The sequence below is a fragment of the Temnothorax longispinosus genome, chromosome 2 (assembly GCF_030848805.1).
Source record: "Temnothorax longispinosus isolate EJ_2023e chromosome 2, Tlon_JGU_v1, whole genome shotgun sequence".
Lineage (NCBI taxonomy): Eukaryota > Metazoa > Arthropoda > Insecta > Hymenoptera > Formicidae > Temnothorax > Temnothorax longispinosus.
This window is the reverse complement of record NC_092359.1, coordinates 7,008,032-7,024,423: the sequence shown is the minus strand read 5'-3', so window position 1 is coordinate 7,024,423 and position 16,392 is coordinate 7,008,032. Positions and strand designations below refer to the sequence as shown.

General features: G+C 40.1%; 1 protein-coding gene across 6 annotated transcripts in view; it reads left to right on the top strand.

Moving 5' to 3' along the window:
• Positions 1-16,392, top strand: part of Eip74ef (Ecdysone-induced protein E74) — a 182,553-nt gene that overhangs the window by 113,950 nt on the left and 52,211 nt on the right. The window contains exon 1 of one of the 6 annotated variants that reach the window (XM_071769994.1): positions 8,538-10,417. The exons of the other annotated variants lie outside the window; for them this stretch is intronic. Coding sequence (XP_071626095.1) covers positions 10,078-10,417 — 340 coding nt within the window. The 5' untranslated portion in view covers positions 8,538-10,077. Of the gene's footprint in view, positions 1-8,537; positions 10,418-16,392 lie in introns of those variants that run through there. 6 annotated transcript variants of the gene reach the window in all.

Here is a 16,392-nt window from a genome sequence, read left to right as displayed (position 1 = left end):
GGTCTTATCCATGCAACCAGCACCGAGGACTCCCGGATTCCTACGACAATCGTGGCGCGTCGACGAAGGACGATGTCGATGATAGACGTGCCTGCTTTAATTACATCTAAATTGTGAGAATCCACTTATGAAAAGAGTACATTCTTGTGGGCAAAAAATATATGTTGCGATTTATCCAGTTTACGATTACTACGCGACTGTTGCGATTATTATGTACATTATCCGAAAGAGATAATCTTTACGTACGGAGGGGGAAAGGTAGCTCATAAATGTTCCCATATGCACCTGCAATTCAACGGTGCTTTTCATGTAGAAAGATAGCGGCGGCAGGAAAATTTTCCGGCTGTTGTTATGTGGAACGCGATTTCGCTGCAACTTTTCTTTCTCTTACTCGGTTAGGGCGATTTTCGTAGCGAAGAGGAAAACGTGGCGCACGATGCGCGCAACTACGCGCCTCAGATCCGCACCCTCGTGTCCTTGACGAGTCTCGATCGCGAGAGGAGGTTTCTTCACGGTTCTGGCACCTTCGGGCTCATCCGCCGCGCGCACTCTCGCTGCTGCTTCCGATGCTAATCTCAGGATGGTTCATCTTAACGAGGCATATTGATATTTGCTTTAAATCGACATTTATAACGGTTAGGTTCTAATTAAGTCAAAATAGAAAAATTTTTGCGACGCAAAATCAAAATGTTTAAAGCAATTAATGTACATTGAAAATTTGTGTAGACGAGATTTAAAATTATTATAAATTGATCTTTATATTTATGGGATAAAATTATCTGTATTATATACTCTCTCCATATACCGATACTTGGAGCTAAAATAGTCAGTGGAAGTGGTTCAGATCTTTAATGATATCTCTATAGAGAAATCTCTAACTTACCCTTTTGCTCTGAATCATCAAATGACGAGAGGCAGAAAAAGGACTCGTAGAAGAGGAAATCATCCGCGTCGGGGAGAAACGTGTTGAGGAAAAGTGCGCGTTAGTCTCGGCCTGAATCACCAGTTAATATCTCTTCCTCCTCTCTTTTCACCTTCCCGCAAGAATAGTGAAAAATTAAAGGCGCTTCCATGCCGACGAGGCTAACGAGAATCACGCAATATTTAGAGAAACTAAACTCTCAGTGCATCGTTTTCGACGCCTGTTAGTTTTTAATTATAACGGATGATTGTCTACTATTTTATCGACCTATCTAAAAAAATATAATAACACTTTATATATAATATTTATACTTTCACTATCTCTAATTGATTAAATTATCATTCGTGTTAATATTAAATCAAAACTACGATTTTATTCAGTCCATATTATTTTAATAATTAATGGAACACGAATAATTAAATTTTTTTTTTAATTTAAATGAAAAGATATTCTGTTTTCAATATTTAATAACGATGAAGCTGATGTAGTTTAAATTTTTTTTCCTTTCTTTTTTTTTAGAAAACTTGAAGTTTTGGAAACCGTAATTATTTTTTCGAATTTTCCCAGTATTTATCGACGAATAATTCGCTGATTATTTTTGCATAATCGATAGTTGATTTTACAGGATTGTTTTGAAAACTACACACAAGCATCGCAGCAGTGAGATTTTTTTCGAACTACATCCTCTCGTGTGGCGAGAGTGGCTGCAATTATCGAGAGGCGCGTGCATGTTGGCATTTCGTGTTAATTCTTTCTCTGGTAATAAGCCGTTTAATCGAATCGCCACACCAGATATTAATTACGGGGCTGCGGAGGAGGCGCGGGTTGTGACGGACGAGAAAAGAACGAGACGGGATACACTTTCTTCGGCGGTGCACGCGCACTGTTTCGCGGCATCGTTGGCTAATGTATCAAAGTATCTTTCTCCACCGCTATGTGCAATTTACCGGCTCATGTCCATGAAAGCTCGTGATTTTCTGAAAATTTCGCGCGACACCATGCTGCGCTGTCTTGTAGAACATTTCGGTTGAATATAGCATTTTTGCGTATACTTTCTGATATTTAGCGTATGGAATAAAAGAGGATTTTAATTTAGAGACAGAGAAGTTACAAGAAAGTGTAAAAAAGAAATTTTAAGAGAACTTAGTTATAAATAAAAAAATTATATTTTTCTTCTATTTTACGTCGTGCATGGGAATCGATGTTACTTACAAAGATAAATTGTACATAACGAAAGTTCCCTGCGATTCGAAAATTATGAGGAAGCTCGTCTTCGATATCGGCGAGCGAGACAAGGAGATTGAGATGACAATTGGAAAGGTTGACGGCGCTCGACGTAGAAAGTCGAAGAAAGAGAACGTGACGCTTACATGCAGAAAATTGAGGCAAGTGATGGCTACCAGTTACCACGATTGCGATAAATAATTAGCAGATACGTTACGCATGTATGCGGCTCCGTATATAATTCATATAATTATCCTTAGTTTTGACTATCGAAAGATTATTGTTAAATAAATAGATCACTAATTAAATAAATCGTTAAATAAATAAATAAACAAATTAATTAATACAGGAATATGGAAGATAAGCGCAAATAGCAGTGAAAAAAATGAAAAGTGAAATAAAATCTATTAGAATTTATATTTATTTAATGGTTATAATTTTTTCAGCTTTGAAAAAGCAAATAGGAAAGTATACGACGCGCGCGTGGATCAAAACATCATGCATACTTTGAGTAGCAATTACATATTATTAACTTTGACAGATCTTGCAACTTGTGCAAAAATGTTGGCTAATTTATATGAGAGGCGTAAATTACACGTAATTGGTTCGTTTGCGGAGAGATTCCGGAGAGAGACACGTTTACGAACAGATAGTACACCTGTTGCACTACCTAACTTCGTGGGGAAGATGGTGAGATATAATACACTCTTATATACCAATTGACCGGAAAGGATTAAATCACACACACTTGGACCGGCGTGCTACACAATTTTTAGCACACAGAGCCGACATATCCTTTGTCGTAATTTCGAGTTATCGTCTCTCGTTGGACGTCTCGGGACTGATGAAGATACCGTCGTAAAGTTTTTAGGTCACTCGGTCATATATTACCGAATTAGCTGGCGAAAAATAAATGTGACCATTCTTCCGCGGCGTTTTATTAAAGCCGAGCATTCTTTGGCGAATGTATGACGTTTCATAACGAAAAAAAAAAAATAGCATTTAGAGAAATAGTTTTGAATTTCACTGTCGATAGTTTTGAGTAGCATTAATATAATCTTATTTTGATACCTCATTTTGAATGGAAATCTTTTTATAAATGATAGAAAATAATACATATATAGCGTATATCATTTACTACATTTATTATACTTGAAAAGTATACTCCTATTGAAAAAATGTTTCAAATTATTGTTATGTCATATCTTATATGAGCTATTTCCGTCAAAACAGTCTTCGAAATTTAATACGAGCATATTTGTCAAAGGCATGATTTTTAGAACATTTAAAATTATTCATAAATTCCAAGAAATATATGTAGATGAATATTTATTAAATATTTTAATAAAACTTTTTAGGTTTTTTTTCTAATCAATTAATAAACTAAATAATAAAATACATATAAAATATATATAAATAGCTAAATGAAAGCTCGTATATTATTTTAAATTATTCTCCTTTTTTTTCTCATTACTCTATTCTTTGAATTATTTCACAATGTATAAAAAATTGATCGAAACCGTAAAGGAGAGTGAGTTATTGTTAGATGGGTCGCGTTAGATGAATACGTCGTAACGGATCTAATGATGGATTAGAAATCGCGGTTTTCCTGGATCGGTTGTTTCGAGATCGGCGAGAGTTACGAGATTTTCTCTCCCGGGTCGGCAGCGTAGGCCGTTTTTGCGCTAAAATAACTCGGTGCCGGTCCCCTGTCGATGTGGCGTGGCTCTGCCCCGTTGCGGAGAGGAACGACAAATCGAGGATAGTAACGTCAGTTTCTACATACATACGGAACCCTTTAATGCAGATGTCTCTCGCCATTCTGGCGCGGGACTTCGCTTTGCGTCGCGAAAAGCCGCCGTAAATACGTTGCTCTCTTGAGCAACTCTCTGCTGCCAATAATTGCGGGAAATAAAATCGCAAGATTTACAAAGTTAATAATAAGTTAGTAATTCTTGCTTTCACTATTTTTTAATTCGAGCTTTAATTATTCAAACAAACAAATATAAACATACACATTCAATGTTGAAAAAGGATACTGCAGTTTTCTCAATATGATGTATTTTAGATTATGCAGCAATTGTTCTAATTGTTATATGACGACATATCGCGAATTTTAAGACATCCAGCATATCGAATTAAAACGTTGAAAGAATTACAGCAACGCACTTCTGCGATTGAATTGCTAGTTCGATCGATCGATCCTTAAAAGCGATTCGTCACGGGCTTTCGCATGGATGTGGCATTTAACACACGCGTTGCATCGCGCCACGTTGTGCAAACCGTGATAAAACTTTCAGGCTATTTGTCGTGTCCGGTACGACAACGGCTCGATCGATGAGTTCATCCTCTAAGGAAAACGCCGTGACAGCACGATCGACAACACGTATATCGGAAAATATTATTTGTTCTTTCCTTTTTTTTCTCCTTGTCGTGGAACAGCATTTCTTCTTCTCGATGCGATATGGGCTAAGTTTCGATATTCACTGCCAGTACTGAAAATCTATAGTTTACGTCACGTATACTATTATTACTTTAGTACTATTATTAGTACTGGCAGTGAATATCGAAACGCAGCCATGGTGTTTCAAGTGAAACGTTATATCATTTCTTACATGAATGGATATTAAACATTTAAAGAAAATAATATATTTTATAATTTTAGATATTGCATGATACGGATGTTGAATCAGTGCGTAAATATCGATATATAAAAGAGATCTCATTTTATAACACGTGTTTATTTGAGATTATGCATTAATCGATCATGTAATTTTTTTAGTTTTTTATATCATTTAATGGCAAAAGATGGGATTTTTTATGAAAAATTTTTACATGCTATTGATTGTATTAGCAAATGTGTTTGCTCTAACGTTAAATCAATATTGAAAATTTTGCAACCGTGGAAGTATTTGAAAATCCATTTTTATATTTTGCATTTATTTTAGCATATGCAACTGGAGTTTTATTTGAGAAATTGATCGCTTTACCGAATTGATACTCCTTGTTGGCACGGTCACTTATTGATCGCTATACTTTCTCCAGGACATGATATTTTGAAATATAAACTCAAAATTTTATCTAAAAGTTACCTAGAAGTAGGTCACAAATTAACTGTAGTTGGAATAAAATAGGTATAAAAAATATATGGGATCTGCTGTGTTTCCATCGCATATAATTAAGTACATCGATAATTTTCGCTTGCAACATCGAAATCTAAATTTGCTAAGATATTATGCCGATTTTGGATATTAAACGTCGACGCAGTTGGTTAGATTATCTTTGTTTCTACTTTGAGTTTGCTTATTTCCATTTAGTTGCCGAGTATACGATTTCTCTAATATTCAATCTTTGCTCCAGGTATGTAAATTTTAATGCCATTCGTTCGTCTTGTGTGTTTTTCTTTTTTTTTTTTATTTATAAGAGCTGGATCGCGACGAGAACTTGTTTGGATGTCACGCGTCATAGACGGCATCGCGACGGAGAGCAGCGTTCTCGTCAAGGAAATCCTTTTGAGAATGACGCGACGCGTTCTGGGAAGCGGGCGCTGGTTTCATTGTCCTCCGGCTACGCCTCCGGCGACGGTGCCTCGCACTCCATCAGGCCAATAATTCGCGGTCTATCACGATCTATCGAACGCCGCGCCGGCCGCGTCTCGCGATATCGCGCGCACTCTTCTTCGCTCGCTGGATTCTAGGCCCGCCGGGTCCTTGTACACGCGCACGCACGTGAGTACACGAGACCTTGGTGTCGCTGGGAAACGAGAGATGGTCGACCGATAAGCGGTCGCCGATAATCCGGACGATTTATATACTATCGGCGACGCGCAAAAGTTCGCCCCGCGAGAAATCGCGCGGTCTAGCCATACGTGTGTCCGAGAAAATACCGCTCTACAAAACGTTCCTGTATATAATCATCGATCGAGTCGCAGAAAATTTTTTTTATGAAAAATGAATTGGAAAAATTGACGAATAAAGATTATATTATCTTTGATTCGGACGAGAAATAATATTGCGCGCAAAAAGTATTCCAGCACTGTTAAATATTAAAGGATGGAATTTAAACCAATACTTGAGTCGAATAACATTTTATTATTTTTAACTACCATGGTGTCGAAATATATTTTTACACAAAATAGTATTATTTCAAATTCATTGGATTAGTTAAATTAACGACATATTAAATAAGAACAGTGGCGATCTATAGGAATGGTTAAATACGACTGAAATTGACAATGAGTATAGTTTGATACTACGAATTTAACAGTGAAGTTTTCAATTTTAATTTTTAAAATTTTCAATATTAATTTAACGTTGAAGCAAAAATATTTGCTAATACAATTGCACATGTTAAAGTTTCTCATTAAAAATCCCCATCTTTTACTACTAATAAAGTACCTAACATAAAAAACTGAAAAAAGTTGCATCCGCTCGATTAATGCATAATCCAAAATAAACACGTGTTATAAATTGATCTCTTTTTATATACAGATGTTTATGCACTGATTCAAAATCTATATCGTGCAATATCTGAAATTATAAAATATATAATCTGAATATAATTTAATACTATTAGGAATTCAATAGCGAAGAATCCATTGTCATCGTATCGATTCCACATGAAATGTGAATAAAGTGATACACGATGGGCGATGGCGAAGGTATTCAAAGAAACTGTCGGTTTTGGATCATTAGATCATGCTAATTAAATTTATTTCGAGTCATCGCGTCGGCGCATTCTATTATCCTACTCGCGATTGACGTTAGATTTATCTTACTCCCGCATGAGGAAAGGATTATTTTCTGTAACGCCTCGCGCCTACGCTCGGCCGCTTTTTTTTCGGTGAACGAAAGCGAGTCGCCGTCGCGTCGAGACGGGAGTCCGACCGACCGACCGATCGCGGCGGCGTTACGAAACGTCACCGCGTCGAAATTCGACTCGCATATCTCCGTTGCACGCGGCGTAGTTGCAGCACCTGTGTTTACTGCGGCTGCAGCGGCCGGATTGGAAGAGTTCCTTCTCCCGGCGACCTCGCCACGCACGTTCACCCATACCGCGGGGCGCACCGCGCCGCGCTGTGCCGCGCCGCATCGCACCGCACCGCGGCCCGCGCTCGCACTCGCATTCCCGTGCTCTCCTCTTCCTGCGACGACGGCGGGCCCCGCTCTCCGCGACAGGCGGAAACAATGTCAGGGGCTCGCGCGAGCCGAGAGAGCCGGACCGTGCCGGACTTTCTGCCTGCGACGCGACGCGACGTTCGCCGCTGGCGTCTGGCGACACGGGGAGAGATGGTCCGCGCGAAAATAGACCGCGCTCGATCACGTTTTCGAGTATTTACGACATTTACGTTATGCACCGAGACGCGGCGAATTTTTTTTTTTAGTGTAAAGCGTATCGTGACGTACAGAACACACATTGCCGAGCTCTTCGACGAATTTGGAGCTTTTCTTTAGCGAATTTAGCTAGACTATCTTTAATTTCCAATTTTGAAAATCTTGGCAACTTTAAACTAAAAACTTATTGATTAATACTCAGAATTAATATATTTTTAATCAAGTGTGGCTTACTACCATATTTCCAGATATTTATTGTATATATACAGAAGTTATATTCTTATAATATTTCTCTAAAATGGAATTATTAAACAGCTTATATGAGTGTAAAATAATTTTATTTAGAAGAATATAATTTCTTGTGATAAATAAAATTTGATGTATCTTTTAAAATTATTGATACTCTATTTTTTTAATACTAATCAGTCATATTCTAATTTAGAAACGAAAAGGTATCCGTATAATTTATGGTACTTATTCTAAAGCAAAGCGAAGCGTATACGTCCGCGTACACCCGTTTTTCATACATGTATTTGCTGTTTGTACATGCCACACAAGCTATTTGTTATATTTGCAATTGATATTAATATGTAATCAACTGTACTCTGTCATTTTATTTCAATATTTTACCAGATGCTTTATCTCGTAAAACATAATAAGCGCCTCCGTTATTTGCTTCACTTGTTTTATTCGAGCTTATTTTGAGATCCAAAACTACTCGTATTTCTCCCGACGTCGACGATCGAAGGTTAATGTCACGCGAGGCATGGGTGCGTCAGCACCCAAGCCGAGTTTGTGCGTCCTATTCCAATAGACGGAAAAATAGCTTTTCCCTCGCGATGACGATATAGGAGAGCGGCCGAAAGAGCGCGAGTGAACGAGGAAAAAGGGAGAAACAGAAAGAGAGAGAGAGAGAGAGAGAGAGAAAGAAAGAGAAAGAGAGGCATTTATTATTAGAGGCCGAGAGAGCAAGCGGGACCGAGCCGCCGCCGGCCGCGCCGCGCCGCCGTCGTCGTCGACGTTGTTATGCAGGGAGGGCGTCACGGGATCCGACATTGCGGTAGGCTACGCATCCACGCATATCCCGCGCCACGCTGTGCGCGCGTGTAATGGTAAATTCGCCGGCGTGTACGTGCGACCGCCGCCGCGCCGCATCGCCGACTGCCGCCTCTCCTGTCTCCTCTTCCTCTTCGCTGCGAGCGGCGAGCGCCGCGCGGAGCGTCGGGACGGCAGAGCCGAGCGTCGCCGAAGCCGGGCGACGGAGAGGGCCGAGCGGCGGGCACGGCGCGCGGCGCGACTGGCGCGAGTGACGTGCGCGAGCGAGACAGTCCGGCAGTGGAGTGGAGTCGGAGTGTGTGAGTCTGGAGAGTGAACGAGACTCCGGACTAGCGGGCTACCCCGGTTCCGACTCAGTCAGTGTGCCACCGGCGACCGTAGCCACGGTGCAGGAGAACGCGGTTTAACGCTCCACCGAGACAGGTTCGAGTCTCGCGTCACACCGCGTCTCTTTCCCTCCTCTCGTCACCCGACTCTTCTCCCCTTTTGGAGGACAACGATAATACGGATACGACTGCGACGACGGGGGTCGTCGGGGACATAGAGTGATACCGCGTGGTATCTCGCCGGGGGGGACCAGTATTAGTGAGAAGGCGATCCGAGCCGACGAATTTACCGCCGCGCCGCGCCGGAGTGAACGATCTCGTCTTTCGCGCGACCGTGAAAACTCGACGGCCTGTTTTCCTCTACCCCCCCCCCCCCTCCCTCCTCCGACAGCCGGTCGATCGTCGAGCTGTGGGTGTCGAACGTTCCGCGAGAGAGGTGAGAGTGCTCTGACAGCGTTGAGTCATCGGAAACGCGCGGAACGTGTCTCTCTCCCGGCATCCCGGAAAAGGCCGTGGAACTCGGATCGCCGCGAGGATCTCCCTCCGTCCTGCTTTCCTTCGCGCGATCGTACATTCTTCGTTTGAGAGGCGCTTAAACCTGCCAGGCTGCCTCGTTGTTGACAGCTCGTGTGGCATTTTTGGAGCGTGTCAGATATTAAACCCGATAAGATCTTACATTTGGTCTCTACGTACACGTTTTCTCTCTCTATCGTCTGTCTACCTCGTTCTCTTTCCCTCCCCTGGCTACTGTCTCGCCGTCGACCGCGACGCGACAGAAGATAATCCAAACCGATAAGAGCGCGAAACCGGAAGTGTAACGCGCGAAGTGCGCTCGGACCCGCGCCGGTCATTATCATCGCGCCCGTTTTCCGAGAGTGGGAGGACAAGCGCTTCCTCGAAAGGAGGAGGATTCGAAGGACATCCCGCAGTGACATCGCGTCGCGGCAGCGGGGAGAGAATCCCCGCGAAAGTGCAATGTAAAGTCTGTCAACGAGAGAAGTGCGCCCTGTTCGGGGATACCGAGAAAGGATAAAGGAATCGCGGGATGCCGCACCAAGTGTCCTGGTAGTGCGAAGGTGGAGGAGGTGGTGGATCTTGTCGATCGCCGGAAGAGATTCGGAAAGAGAGAAGAACAGAGAAGAAGGAGCGGGAGAAAGAGAGAGATAGTGAGAAAGAGAACGGGCTTCTTCGCGCCGCGAGAGAGCCACGGAAAACCATGCTCGAGGATCAACCGTTGGATCTGAGCGTACGCGTCGGCGATTACGCGGAGCTCACGCGGGAGGACAAGGACGAGCAGGATCAGCGGGAGCGCAAGGACCTGCCCGTCGACGACTACGGGAACGAGGCGGCCGCGCTAAGGCTACGGGGATGCTTCGCCAACACGTCCGAGTACAGCCAGGAGCGGGAGGATCGAACCTGCTCCGAGGACTCCGACGATTCTTGCTCCGATAACAATCAACAAACAAAGGATGACGGCGGTGGCGGCGGCGGCACGAGATCGCGCTCCAGGCCGCCCGGCACCAAACCCTACAAGAAGAACCTCATGAGACGATACCGTGAGTTACGATCTAAATCGATGTCAGGCTTCGCCCGATATTTTTTCCGTCCATCCGCGTACCGCAATTATCGCGTCAACGGGGAAATTTTCTGCATTCTTCTCGACGATGTTAGGCCCTTAAATGCGCAATTTTTCGCAGCAATCTGAATATTTTTTAAAATAATGACTGCCATGTTTAAGGAATCCTAAAAAAAGTATTTAAAAAATTCTTCTTTACTAATTTGAATTCTTTATAGATGCGAAGGTTCTTCTGGGGCCAAAAGGGCCAGAGAAGGCCCTTTGCAGACGTGCGCGCGTTTTCAGTTCGAACTTTATAAGGGAGAGTACACGGAGAATCGAAAAGTCGCTTTGCATATGTGCAAAGCTGCGCACTTAAGGTTAAATATGTTAAATATGTTAAATATGTTAGAATTTGGACTAATATGTAGATTGTTCGTTCTTTCTCTCTTATTGAGTCGAGGAAGGAGAGAGAAGGAGAGTACTTTCTTTTGAATTTGGAAATGTTAACGTTATGACATATTTCTTTAATTGTCCTTCTTCTAGTTTTACCGCAAGGTAAATCCTTGACAAAATCTGCTTAAGTTTACTCAGCGAATTGGATTAGAAGTTAAGACCGTTGTGCGCGAGGTTGTGCGATTACCGCCTACAATAACATCTTTACATTTCTAGCGTAAACATTTTCGTTATACGTTAAATACAGAATGCTGCATATCTATTTTGACACCTATCTAACAGAAACAATTTTCTCATGTTATCATATAAGAGCAATTCATTTGTAACTCATGATTGTTACAATGTGTCATTTCCGCGATAAAGTAGTTTAAATGACGGCAATAGCGTATCTTTTATTTGTTCACTTCGAATTAGACTAAAACGCGAAGCTCTTTTCGACGAATGATAATTTATTTATTGAACGCGTCGCGTGACTTGATGAAATATACGTTCTCACTCGCTCTTTCTCTCTCCCTCTCTTCTTTCGTATTTCCCGTAGCGACTTTGACCGTCGCGCGAAAAAAAATTATTGTGTCACTCGTACTTCATTGGCGGCTTTTCGATCGCCTCGATCGTATGAGCGCGTATGATCCGAAATAATGCGCACGCACTCGTCGGGCCAGTGCGTAATTTCGGCCGATAAAAATATTACGCAAGCCACTCCGCCGAAGGTCATTCCGTAAGGCGACGACGACGACGGCGGCGGCGGCGCGGGCGGCAGCGGCAGCGGCGAAATGAAGATATTCGTCGACCCGTTTCAAGTAATCGGCCCCGCAATCGTTATCACTCCGCGAGGCCGCCCTCGCTCTCTTTCTCGCTCTCATTCACTCGCGCCTGGTCAGATAATACCTTGTGACCTGCCCCAACCCCAACGAAATTAAAGCCTCGCGTATCGCTCATGTACAATTCATCTCGACTCATGTTCGATGAGGCTTCCTTTGAGATTACTCCGGATTACTTCGGTATTACTCCTCGGCTCCACCGGATGTACTTTTATAAACAATCTCAGAAAAATAACATCTCAATATCTGTGACGCTTCTGGATTTTGTTATATTTTCTTTAGATTGCTTGCAGGAAGGTTAAATTAAAAAGGAAAGAAATACTCTGCTCAAATATTAATGCCAAGTGCTCGATGACCAAAATTTGTCACATCGCGTAGTCACATCCGCTTCTTTGAGGAAACAATGCCGTTTCGTAACTACTGTTTTAAATACATCGATAACTGCTTTTATTCAAACTCGTATCGAATAATAAATACGATTATTATGTAATAACATTTAATGTAGGATTTCTACTATTTATATTATATAAAACATTATTTACACCTTTTTCTAATTTCTAATATTAAACATTTTAAAAATAGAATTTACTTATGAGATTATAACGATAAGGTTTTATCGTCTGCATCCATAAAATTTTTCGAAAAATTTCATTTTTAATTGTTTATAAAATATTATTAATCTCTTGACATTTTTATTAAGGAAAAATCAGTATTAAATTGCTCAAACTACTCGTAGATAAAAAATGGACTAGTAATGGCTATAATACTCTAGGAATAATAAATACATGCTCATTTATTATAATCTATCTTTACATTTTCCTTCTAATCACGTAACATTGGAGGCATATTCTTTAATCGTATCTATAATTTGTGGTTGCTTACATTTTGTAGTTAGTTATGTTGTATGTTGTAATATGAATATCTATCTTGTCTTATTCCTCTTTTTCCTCGTATTGTATTTCGTTTCGTTTCAGTAAATTGTCTCGTATTGTATTTCGTCTCGTTTCTTAACATTCTTAATTTTCGGAAGGTAATACACATAAGGTTTTTTTAAGAATACTTTTGCTTTAATAAGAGAATAAAGCTCTAAAATCCATTTGTCAACTTAATAACAATACGTCAACCTATTTTAACCCATCTGTTTCATCAATCTTCCTAGAGGCGATTCACTTTTTTCTCAGTAGGAAGTTTGCTTTTTTGACATCGAAAAACGGAAGAAAGGTTAAGTATTTGCCGACAGGTAGTAAAAGGAAAGTACAGTTTGTTGGACTAATCATCGAAATTATGTCGCTTCATTTGATCTTTACAACCGTGTGAATCTGGCAATAAACGAGTCTGCGAAAGTAGCGGATGGAAAAATCATCACTGAGTCACATATTACCTACATAAAAAAGAAAAAAATATAGTTTACATTTAAATTTATGGTTATCAAATATTTCAAATATTTGTTTACCTTACATTTTTGTTTTTTGTTCGGATAAGAAAGTTTTATATGAGCTACCGTTCCGGCAATTTCTTAACCCTTTTTCCGTGGAAGGCAAGGGTTAAAACGTGTCTGACGAAAGTAACAGCACGAACAGTTATTTACAATTGAGCTTTTCTCTCGTTTTTCTATAGATAATTTTTACCGGTAGCTTTTCTCTCTACATTATTTATTTTGTATACAACAGACATGAAATGATAGTTAGAAACTTTCATAAATCAAGTAGACGTTTAAATTAATCACAGATTCGTATTCAGTTGTTTGGAAAATACCTGACATACTAATTGTTATCATACATACGGCTAATCCGGACTTTATTGTACACTTCGATATTCATCGCATTTCTATTCCTAAAGGGTATTTTTATTCATATTTCTTCTATATGATCACACAATTTCTATATTATCTTTTTTTTTTAAATTCTTTATTTCTACACAAAATTTTTACATATTATATAATATTATAAATAATTTCGGATCTTAATTACGCTTTAATGCTCTGAAGATCACATATTAATCACACATGTGTAACTTTGAAATTATAAGTAATTTCCTTCGTATTTCTATCATTATAATATTTTTAACGACAATTTTTATGCTCTTTTATTTCTTAATTACGAAAACACGCTTCATAAACACTAAGGCAAAGGAAATAATAGCTAATATGTATAATAAACAGTTCTCATTTGTCATTTGGAGTTAGCGGAAATCACTTTCTGTTATTGTTTGTCAATCATTAATCTTCCAACGACAGAACCATTTGCGAAGAGTCCGAAATATTCGAAAAAACGTCGGGTTTGAAAGCCCTCTGTGCCGTTCAAATTACATACAGAAATACGAGTCGCTCTCGTATATCTGAATTGCTAATTAGCTCGCAAAGTTACGTTTCGCTCAAGTGCAATCATGTCTTTTGAAGACATATTTTTCGATTATTAACTGAAATGTCATTTTGCGCGAAAATATCTTCGAATCATATGACCAAAATGCCAGCCTCGCATAACGCGTGTTGGTCAAAATAGATCGCAGATTGTTTGTCTACACTGTTTTTCATGCACGTATAAATATTATTTTCCATTAATTTGTGCTACATTTTTGTTTCGTTAAAGAGATGTTATATCAATGATCTCGCGTTGATTTTTCATTTGATTCCCGATTACATTACCACGCTCTCAAACAATAATAAAAATGCATAATACTTAGATTGAAGGAAAGAGAATAAAATAAAGCTCTTAGGAAGTGCATATTTGAAATTGAACAATCATATATTTAATGTTCTCTGCAATTTTGACCTTCAGAGAGAACGCGGGAGCAGATTAATCACACCCCAGTCGAGGTTGTCTCGGCAGTTTCCGCGAAAGTCATCGCGTACTTCCTGCTCCGGTTTAACGAATCCCGGTTAACATGCGTCCCCTCGATTCGCCGTAACGCCGAAATGTAATGCGTTATCAGATAAAATCATTATCGCGCGCGTAAGAAGTGTGCCAGCGCGTAGAGAAAGAAAGCGTACAGGGAGAAGAGGACGGTAGAAATTATTTTATCGCGCTCCAGCGCGGGGTACTCGAGCGATAAGTCGGCCACGTAATCAGATAAAGTGAAATTACGGATTGCCCGCCCGGTGCGAGTTACGAAAGTGCTTGGCATAATAACAGCGGCGCGACAGCTCCGATTTTGGACGATTAAGGTGCCGTTTATTAGTTCCAGTTTGTTAATTATTTTAAAATGAAGCTCCTATTTTACGAATATTTTATTTTTTTTTAATTATTATTTCTTTGTAATTAATTACCATTATTTAGACTTTTAGAAATGTCGTATAATATTTGAAATAATATTATATGTGATGTATTATAATATATTTTATAATAAACTATAATATATTATAAAACATGTAGGATTAAAACAATGTTGCGAATAATGTCGCGTGGCATTTATATAACTGCGAAAATTGCATTAAGAATTGTATCGATTTGGAAAATTTTTGTTTGAAAATTATCTCTGTTGAAATGAATCTATATATATAATATATATATATATATATATATATATATATATATATATATGTATATGTATATATATTATATATATTTTTTTCAAGATAAAGGCATATATGTATAATGAATTATATTTTTACATTAATACTATTGTTTTTTACATTAATAACGCAACTTGTTACGGATACCGATGCTCATGAATACCAACTTGCACAATTCTCGAGAGATTATCTTAATGTGTTGACTGGTGTTGTTTATATCTTTCTGAACGAATGCTTCCGGATGGCATGCATGGCCGCCGAATCGATTGTCGTTCCGTTAAGACTGCATGTGATTGAAATCGCGAACCGTAAGGTATAGTCCGCGACGCGAAGAATTCGATAAAAGGCGAAGGAGGATGGGACGCGTAATAGCAGGCGAGGAAAAGGTGGAGGGCAGAGGAACGGGAGGAAAAGATAATTCCAGCCTTTAAATCACTCGAAGCGAATTCGTGCCAGCCATTCTTCTCCCTGCTTCTTCGTGCGTCTTTTCCCCTCGCGTCACTTTTCTCTCTTCCTCTCCGGTCGCGAGAGCGCGCGGAGAGAAAGACGAATTACTTCCGGTTGCGCTCCTCTCTCGGAACGTACAAGCTGCGAGCGGCTCGGCGAGTTAATCAGGAAATGAAGATGCTTCGATCGCCTCCCGGGGGAAAAGCAACGTCTGTCGACCGTAGGGTTAATCAGCGACGGGGTTTAGCTCTATCTCTCTCCCCCTCATCCCCTTTTTCTCTTACACAGTCCAAGGCAGGAGGAGGAGGGAAAAAAAAAAAAAGAAAACGAGTCCGGACACGCCCTGAAGATCGCCGGATGATGTCGTTAACCTGATACAGTCTCGAGAATGTTCTGATGATAGACGCCCGTTCGTTTGTCGCCTCATTTCGTAAAATGTGATGGGGATATATTTTCTCTCCTTTTTCTTTTACATAATTAACGCCCTTCCGACAATCGAGATTTTTGCCTCTTTAATCTACCTTCTACTCTCTGTACTGTGATCAGATTCGTTCTAGACAGCTCGTACGAAAATGATTATATCGTCTAATATTGCGGATGATACATGAACATCATTTATTTAATATGGTAAAATTGATGCCACTATAATAATCGATTATGGAATGATGCCTGATGGCATAGATGCCTGAACGGTATTCAATATTCGTTGTGACTATGCCAAGTATATTATTGTTGGAGAAC